Source organism: Geospiza fortis, unplaced genomic scaffold, assembly GCF_000277835.1.
Source record: "Geospiza fortis unplaced genomic scaffold, GeoFor_1.0 scaffold59, whole genome shotgun sequence".
Taxonomy (NCBI): domain Eukaryota; kingdom Metazoa; phylum Chordata; class Aves; order Passeriformes; family Thraupidae; genus Geospiza; species Geospiza fortis.
Window position 1 is genome coordinate 2615677 of NW_005054381.1, and position 9071 is coordinate 2624747.

Here is a 9071-nt window from a genome sequence, read left to right on the forward strand (position 1 = left end):
TTCGAGATCGCCTGTTGCCGCAACAAAGTCATGGGCTGGCGCAGCGGAGCGTGAGTGCCCGGGGAGCCGGCGGGGAGGCGGCTCGGGCCCGGCGTGGGGCCCCGGGAGGGGCCCGTGTGTGTGGGGACCCGGGTGTGAGGGGGTCGTACCGGGCACCCCGTGTGGGACTCGGTAGTGGTGCGGGAGGCGTGTGAGGACCGGGAAGGGCCCCGGGTGTGGGAGGGGGGTCGGCAGTGACCCGGGACCCGGCTGCGGGGCCGGGGATCGTGCGCGGCCCCGGGCCCCGGTCTGACCCGGAGAGGAGGCGCGGGGCCGGTAACGGGAGCGCCGTGCCCGTGCCCGGGCAGCGACCCCTCTGTGCTGGAAAGTTCCAGCTGTGCTGAGTCAGCCCGGGGCAGCGGGAGCTCTTTTCTTCTCCTCGCTGAACGCAGCTGTGCTCCTGGCATTGCTGCTTTGCTGGAGAGGGGCTTTGGGCAAGGCATGGAGTGCCACGACGAGGGGCAGTGTTTCACTCTGACAGAGGGCAGGGATGGATGGGATATTGGGAATTAGGAATTGTTCCCTGGCAGGGTGGGCAGGCCCTGGCACAGGGTGCCCAGAGCTGCTGGGGCTGCCCCTGGATCCCTGGCAGTGCCCAAGGCCAGGCTGGGCAGGGCTGGGAGCACCTGGGACAGTGGGAGGTGTCCCTGCCATGGCAGAGTGGGCACTGGCATCATTCTGGGATTATTCTGAGTTTTCTACATTTGTCTTAATCTCTAGGGAGAAAGATCTCGACGAGGTCCTGCAGACACACACAGTGTTTGTCAATGTCTCCAAAGGCCAGGTGGCAAAGAAGGAAGATCTGGTTAAAGCATTTGGAACAGATGACCAGACAGAAATCTGTAAGATGGTAGGTTTCATACACTTTGCTTTATAAAAGATGTGAGAAGCTTTAGTCACGCAGTTAGGTTGGTTTGTACTGAAGGGCGTTTCTAGAATGCTGCCATAGGTGAAAGGGTTGCTTGTTAAGAAATGGGTAAAAAGGACCATGTAGCTCTGCTTTATAGTTTTAAATTTGGCATATGCATGTGGCTGGAAAGAATTCTGTCTAACACACAACTTGCATGCACCGATGTGTCTGGACACAGCCAGCACTGAGGAGTTCCTCACGTAAGTTATTAAGAATGCAGAGAAAAGAAGGGGACAGTTGCTTACTTGGGAGAGCTCACTTAGGTGTAAGTAACAGATCTAATTTCTTAATCCTTTCTGGTGGGGTATGAACTATTGACTTGCTGTGGCTGATAAGATTTCAGTATATCTCTTGAGTCAGCATTGCCCTGGCAGCCAGGAGGAACATCCCTCTCCTGGGGTCACCAGGTCCAGTATCAACAGTTGGGCCAGGGAGAGGATTGTCCTACTCTGCTCTGGGGCAATTTTGGGTGCCACAATATAAGAGAGATCTGAAGCTGTCAGAGTCCAAAGAAAGCTACAAAGAAGGTGAAGGACCTAGAGGGGCCACCCAAGGAGCAGCTGAGGGCACTTGGTCTGTTCAGCCTGAGGAGACTGAGATCAGAGCTCATTGGGGTCTGCAGCTCTTCCCAAGGGACAGCTCCCATCTCTGCTCTGTGTGACAGGGACAGCACCCAGGGAGGGGCTGGAGCTGTGCCAGGGCAGGTTTATGTTGGAGTTTGTGAAAGCTTCTTCCCCCAGAGGGTGCTGGCACTGCCCAGGCTCCCCAGGGAATGGGCAGGGCCCTGAGGCTGCCAGAGCTCCAGGGATGCCCAGGGTGGCATTGCTGGAGTGTCTGTGCAGGGCAGGGCCAGGGGCTGGACTGGGTGGTCCTTGAGGGATCCCTTCCAGCTTAAGATATTCTGTGATTCTGTGAAATCTGTGCTTCTCTTGCTGCTGTTTAGTGTTTCTGGGATGAGTTTTTTTGTCTGAAGCCTTTCCAATGCTGTCTGTTGTAATGATTCACATAATTAATTTGATTATTGTTTTCTGCACTTCAAATCTCACCCAACCTTTCAAGCAGCCGTCAAATTTAACAAAGTTACTCAAAGTTGTCAAATTTAACTTGTCACTCTTCAGATCCAGGATGTTCATTAACAAGTTTCTGTGTGGGTAAAACAGATTTTGTCCAAAGGGGAGCTGCAGGTGTCGGACAAGGAGCGGCACACGCAGCTGGAGCAGATGTTCCGGGACATCGCCACCATCGTGGCTGACAAGTGCGTGAACCCCGAGACCAAGCGGCCCTACACAGTGATCCTCATCGAAAGGGCCATGAAGGACATCCACTACTCTGTCAAACCCAACAAGAGCACAAAGCAGCAGGTGAGTTTCCTGCAGTATCAGCTCCTGCTCCGAGGTGCCGCCATGCAGTGTAATTCCTTGGGTTTCAGCCACAGAGGGATCAGCAGAGCTCTGCGATCTGAGGCCTGCACAGGGATTACTCAGCCATCTGGCAGCTGAGTGCTGCAGAGAAGCAGCTCCTGAAACTCTGTCAGTTTGTTTGCTAAGAATTCAGGGAGGGGAGAAAGAAAGGAAAAAAAACCCAACAGTGATACACTTAAAGCAGAAATAAAAGGTTTATGATTTACGCTAATTGAGGTGGTATATCAGTTTTGCATCTGAGCCATGTGAGTTCGTGGTGTTTTGCAGTATAGCTATTTAATTTTATTTCAGACAGCTTTTAAGTGTTCAAAGTGATCACAAACAACAAGTCAGCCTTTTCTTGTTCATCTGTCAAAAGAGCATGATAGCAGCCTCCCTGCAGCAGAGCAGCAGTGACCAGCACTGAGAGATGGCTCTGAAGTTGGGGAAGAGGGTTTGAGATTTGGATCTGGGTGCTGGGTTTTAAGCAGGTGTGCAAGTGGTCTTTTTCTTGTCCAACAGGCCCTGGAAGTGATCAGGCAGCTGAAGGAGACCATGCAGATTGAACGTGCTCACATGAGGCTGAGATTTATCCTGCCAGCGAAGGAGGGCAAGAAACTGAAAGAGAAGCTCAAGCCACTGATTAAAGTTACTGAGAGTGAAGACTTCCAGGAACAGCTGGAAATGGTAAGCAAAAAGCAGTCCCTGGGGTTCAGGTTTGATTTGAACTACACATGTGTATTTTACTAGGAGATGAATTCATATATGGAAGCTGTTTAGATAAACTGAAGGCTTACCCAAGATCCTGAATGAGAACTGTGGCTGGGAATTTTTAATTTCACACAATCCTAGTGATGTGGGCATGGAAGCAGCCTTTGGCATGCCGAGGTTGCTGCTCCAAGCTGAGGAGTGCACAGTGCAATTCCCCTTAGCAGTAATGATCCTGCAACACTGATAAGTCTCTCTTGTATGTGAAATGTTATTGTTACTTATTTGGTGGCTTCTGTCTAGATTTTAAGGGTGGCTAATAATTTTTTTAAAGTTGGTGGGTGGTAAAGCAAAATTTAGTATTAAAATTTTCATAGAAACAGATTAGAATGCAGCAATCCCAACTGGCAAAAGCCATGTCCAGCATGGGGAACTGGACCTGTAGAGCTCTGTGGAAGGTTTGCTGCCAGACAGTTTGTCAACTCTTCAGAGTCCTCCTCAGTAACTAACTAGGATTGTTTTAATGAAAGTGAATGTTAGGCCTTGGTAGGGGCTGATGAAATCCAAACATTCTTGGCTGACTGATGAAATGTGGAACATTCCAGGTGTGCCTTATTGACCCAGGCTGCTTCAGGGAGATCGACGAGCTGATCCGCAGTGAGACAAAAGGGAAAGGATCCCTGGAAGTGCTCAGTCTGAAGGATGTGGAGGAAGGAGATGAAAAGCTTGAATAACAAACTCTTCCTGCAGCAGATCTGCTTCAACACCCTCCCTGCAGTGACTGGTGTAGCCACTCTTCTGTTAGGCCTTCATGGTTTTTTCCAATCTCTTGCTGCCAAATATTTTCTGACACTAATCCTTTGGGATTTTTCCATGCAGTGTGGGTTGGGTTTTTTTTATCATTTTACACTTGCTTGGTTTACAGATGTCTTTGCCTGTAAGAAGATTTTGTGTCAGAGTTGCACTAATAAGAACTGAGTTAGGGTGTGGTAGGAGGTTACTCTGGCTTTGCTTTAGTTTCAGCGTTGCTGTTGAGAAGTGTTTGAGTGATTTGGTGCCAATTGTTTTTACCTTCAGGTTGTCTGTTGAGTGGGAGATAGCACTGGTCACTGAGGAGTGGCTTTGTATGTGAGGAGAGGGACCTTAAGAAAAGAAAGTTGCATTTTCACTTCTAAACAGGTGCAGTGTGGATCATGTCTAAAAATCAGTCTCTTGGCAGTGTGAAAACTGACTTAGGCTTCCATAATTGGCTACTTGGCAATTAAAGTACTTCAAAGGACCATTCATAAAGAATTCCTTCACTGGCTATAGCAGCACTTGCTGATGCAGAGCTGATGTTCTCCAAATAACTTGTTTGTAGAATATATTTAGCTACATTAATAAAAACAAATTATCATCTATTTATATATTATAGATACAGAAAGAAATAAGATACTTATTTTTGTTAATAGTAGAGGAGATGTCCCTGGCTGTAGCAATGCTTTTGTAGGCTGAGAGAGTAGCCTGTGCTTGGGAGCTGCTGCTTTCACATGATAAAATGAATCTCAAACAGGCAGTGGTGGCCTCTGGCCATGAAGCCAGACAGGCTTTTGTTGGACAGTAATTCCCAGCAAGAATTGTTTGTGTGTGTCCCTCTGCTTTTTAGTGCAACAGAACAATTCTGGCAGCTGTCCTTTATCCTCTGTCCTTTTTTTTTGCTGCTCTCTAATCCATGCACAGAATTACCAGCCAGCTCCTGAGGCATGGGATATAGTTCTTGCTAATTCTGTTAAATCTTGCTGCAGCTGTGTTAAACAAATGATTTAAAGTTGAACTGGGGTATTGCAAAGAAAAGGGGAAGAGAGGACAACAATGGGGGAAGGAGATACTAAAAATACAAACCACCAGGCAAAGCAGATATGGTTCAGTGACTTAAAGCTAAATCAGCAGGAGTTTGAGGAGCTTTAATATGACATTCCTGTTTCCATGCAGATAGCAGGCAGCAGGTGAGGAGCTGTGGGCCAGCCAGGGAGATCTCTCCCAGGTGAGCCTGGTGCTGTTTGGTTGCTGTTGCCTTCCAGAGACTCCCCCCTTCTATGACAGTTAAACAGAGCTGGGTTTGTGCTGTTGACCTTTCCTCTGCACCTTTAACTCATTGTGAATTTCCTGGAATTTCATCAGGGAGAGTGGAAATCAGCTGGAGGAGGGGAGGTTTGGCATGTGAGGTGGCTGCAGGGCTGGAACCTCAGTGCAAGGCTGCCCCTTGAGAGTGGATTTCTGCAGCAGCCAATTTGTGTGCACTCATGCAAGGCTGGGATCAATTCCTTCAGCAGTATTTTGGGAGGATCTGCCTCCCTAGAGCCTGAGTTTTGCTGAGGGCAGGTGAAACAGAGATTCTTGAACCACTTTATCCATTTTAAAATGCCTTTTTTTTTTGCTCCCAAGGGTTTAAATGCTGCCTAGGAAATGCAGGGGTGTAGTGACTGGATATGCCATGGAGACAGGGCTCGGTGTGGAGAGCTCTGTGTGCCCAGGCAGCTCCCCTGGGTACCACCCTGGGCTGCTGCCTTCATGTGCCCCTCTCTCCAGACACACTTTGGGAAGCACTGAAGATGATCATGTTGATATTTAGCTTGTCACTGGAAATTAGCACTAACATGCCATTCATAAATATGCAAATAAGATGCTGAGCAAGAGCCTCAGAGGATATTGTGTTAGTAATACCTGATTTCACAATTCTTTAATTTCTTGGTTTGCTGTGTTTAACACCTTGAGCACAGTAGGATGGCAGCAGGTTAAAGATCTGGAGTTCCAGAACTGAATCTAAGCTGATTCATGAGCTTGGTGCTAGGAAGGCAATTTCTTTATAAAGTCTTTTTCTGCAAATCCAGACATTAAGGATTTTCTCTGGTAGAGGGAGCTTGAGTTTATTTATGGACAAATAAAGATACATGCTGGCATTTCTTGTTATGTTTGTAGTTCAGCAAGAGGATATGGTGAGCATCAGAATAAAGCTCGGGATTGGTAACTGGTTTGTCTTTGCCCATTCCAACAAGACCATAACTCCCTGCACAACCATTTCCTGGCTAATTAACTGGAATTTTCAGATAGGTGGGCATTTAAATGAGCTGGCAGCTTCCAGGAGAGCACTGCTGGTGTGTTTGGGTACACAGGCACATGTGTTTGCCCTGGAACTGCCCTTTTCCTAGTGGGGCTCAGAATATCCCTGACAGCTGCCACGACAATGGGAGACAAAGCTGGAATGCTTCTCTGCCCCTTCCAAGAGCTCATTAATCAGTCGTTAATGAACCTGTTCCCTGCAGAAGTGTTGGGGCGGGGGCTGGGCCATGGCTGAGCAGGAGGCGTGTGGCCGGTGGCAGTTGCCAGTGCCGCGGTGACAGTTCCACGGTGGAACCGTGCGGTCACAACGCTGCGGCACCTCCGGGGGCAGCAGGGCCTCGGCAACTGTCCTAAGGGATCTGGGAATGGTGGGCCAAGGGATGGAGGCCCCCAGCAGCGCACGGGGCCCCAAGGCCGACCTGAGCCAGCGCAACCAGGAGATGCGTGTCCTAGTGGGCCTGCAAGGTGCTGCCTCGGGCTGCTCGGGGGCAGGGGCGGCACAGCCCCCTCGTCCCACGCGCTGCCATTGGCTGCCTGATGTCCCCCAGAGCAAGGCAGGAAGATTTTCGCTCAGTCCTGTGAGGAAAAGCTCCGGCAGAACAGGGAGCTGCTCCCCAGCCTGCAGGCGGCCTTGCAGGAGGACTCCAATATCCTGAAATTTGTCCTGAAGGTACCAGCAGGTCCCTCCTCCTGCACGCCTGCCTGGTGCTGGCCCTGCATCCCCCGCTCCTCCAGGAGCTGGCAGCACAGGCCAGCAAAAGATGTGTCATTCCCAGGCTGACAGTGACCATCTTTGTCCCTCCCTGCCCGCAGTACAACAAACTCCCCACTAAGGATGCCTTCGGAGAGGGCCAGGAGCTCGTTTCAGGCACTGAGAGCCTGGAGGTAACGGCAGAGCTGGGAGCAGGGGAACTGAGAACTGTGCATGACAGAGGGACATGCCAGCACCAGGACAGCCTCACAGGGCTGCTGTGGAGACACGGGGTGTTCATGTCTGGTCCCATGGGACACATCCATGCAGCCCCTTTGTCCCAGCAGACCTTCCTGCTGTCCCACCCCCCATGTCCCTGGCACTGCCCGTGTCCCTACAGGGTGCAGTCACATCCCTGGCAGAGATGCTGTCCCTGCCCTTCACTGCCTGTCCCAAGGTTGTGCCCTGGTTACAAACCCGTGGAGATCGAGGCTGTGCCTACAGAGCTGCCTTTGCCCAGAGGCCTTGTGCAGCAACAGAGCAGTGCTGCTGCCCTCTGACAGCATCCCCATCTGGGCCCTGATCGATTTTATTGATCCCCAGCCCTGCTCCATGTTGTGCAGAGTCCCCAAGCCCAGCCCTGCCACCAGCAGTTGCCCACCCAGCCAGCCCCCAGAGCAAAGCTCTCCCAGACCCCATCCTGTCAAACCAGCGACAGCATCCTGGAGCAGTGTCTCAGTGTCCCCAGCTCTACCTTGGGGGGAGTTTTCTGGGCAGCATCCCCTTCTGCAGCATCCAGCCTGGAAAATGGCCTCATGCCCATCCAGGTGGTCATAAAGAAGATCGAGGCCAAAATCCATGACCAGGTGAAGGTGTGTGACATGCTGGTGCACCAGCTGAAGCAGTGGAGCCAAGCCAGGGACGAGCGCCAGAGGCACCTGCAGGATCTGCAGGATGCTGAGACAGACCCTAAGTGGCAAGAGCCAGAGCTGCAGGTACCCGGGAGCCCTTCCTGGTGTGCCAACACCCATAAGGGCTTTAATCCAGCCCCTGCACCCCCAGCTGGGCACTGGGCTGGGCACACGCAGTCACTCTGTCCTTCCCCCGGTGTCTGCCCCAGACCATTCGCCAGCTGGGCAATGACATCGAGAAGATGCTCATGAAAATTCACAGTGGACAGATTGTGACCAACCTGTACCTGAGGCTGCAGGAGGTCCTGAGGAGGGTGAGCTCCTCCTCACTGTGCCAGTGTTTCACCTGCTCTCCCTGCAAAGGCACGGGGTGCCCAAGGGACTGTGTCCCAGGGGACACCCTGTCACAGCACGGGGGACCCCGGCAGGTGACTTGCTGTGGCTCCCTGTGTGCCAGGAGCTGGTGTACCTGCCTCGATACCTGGACCTCCTGTCTGGGATGACTGTGATGTACCACGAGGAGCTCACTGGCCGGACTACCCTCAAAGCCGACAATGTCATCAAGGTGAGATAACTGGGGCCCTTTCCCACCCTCCAGTGCCCACAGACAGCACCACATACCTGAGAGCCTCCCTTCAGCAAGGGGCAAAAGAGGTGGAGCTGAGGTTGCCCACAGCACCCAGAGGCTTCCATAGGTCCTGCCAGATCTCCCTCTTGTCCCCTGGGGCTGGGGTCAGCCTGTCTGAAGTACCAGCCATGGCAAAGGCAGCGTGTCCCACCCCCCAGCCTGCCTTGCCAAGCTTCCTTCACAGCCTGTTTGCATGGACTGGGGTCACTTTTGACACCGGGCATCCCAGGAGCTCATCCAGTAGCTCAAATCACAGATTCATGGAATAGTTTGGGTTAGCAGGGGCCTTAAAGCTCGTCTCATTCCAGCCCCCTGCCATGGGCAGGGACACCTTCCACTCTCCCGGGTTGCTCCAACCTTGTCCAATCTGACTTTGGACACTTCCAGGGATCCAGGGGCAGCCACAGCTGCTCTGTGCCAGGGTGTCACCACTGTCACAGGGAACAATTTCTTCCCACATCTCGATTTAAACCAATACTTGAACCGAATAACCAATCTGTAGAAAGGTCCAACTATCTTTGGCAGCAACTCTTCCCTTCTCTGTTATGGTCCAGAAACTCATGGCCAAGGCGGGACCCCAGGTCCGTGTGGAGAGGCAGCTCAGGGACCAGTCCCTGGCTGAGCAGAGGAAGCACCTCGAGAGCCTCCGGCACCAGGAGGAGAGCGAGAAGCAGCAGAGGCAGGT

The 9071-nt window shown here is 51.8% G+C and overlaps 2 protein-coding genes across 2 annotated transcripts in view; both read left to right on the forward strand.

The window, feature by feature from the left end:
* Positions 1-6064, forward strand: part of SBDS (SBDS ribosome maturation factor) — a 6377-nt gene extending 313 nt beyond the window's left edge. Inside the window, exons 2-6 of the mRNA XM_014308690.2 lie at positions 7-50; positions 760-889; positions 2110-2310; positions 2872-3036; positions 3663-6064. Of these exons, the coding sequence (XP_014164165.1) occupies positions 7-50; positions 760-889; positions 2110-2310; positions 2872-3036; positions 3663-3791 (669 nt within the window). The 3' untranslated portion in view covers positions 3792-6064. The remainder of the gene's footprint in view (positions 1-6; positions 51-759; positions 890-2109; positions 2311-2871; positions 3037-3662) is intronic.
* Positions 6065-6521: 457 nt separating this feature from the next.
* Positions 6522-9071, forward strand: part of CCDC183 (coiled-coil domain containing 183) — a 5353-nt gene continuing 2803 nt past the window's right edge. Inside the window, exons 1-7 of the mRNA XM_005425127.1 lie at positions 6522-6621; positions 6705-6826; positions 6970-7041; positions 7675-7842; positions 7968-8072; positions 8216-8323; positions 8941-9069. Of these exons, the coding sequence (XP_005425184.1) occupies positions 6522-6621; positions 6705-6826; positions 6970-7041; positions 7675-7842; positions 7968-8072; positions 8216-8323; positions 8941-9069 (804 nt within the window). The remainder of the gene's footprint in view (positions 6622-6704; positions 6827-6969; positions 7042-7674; positions 7843-7967; positions 8073-8215; positions 8324-8940; positions 9070-9071) is intronic.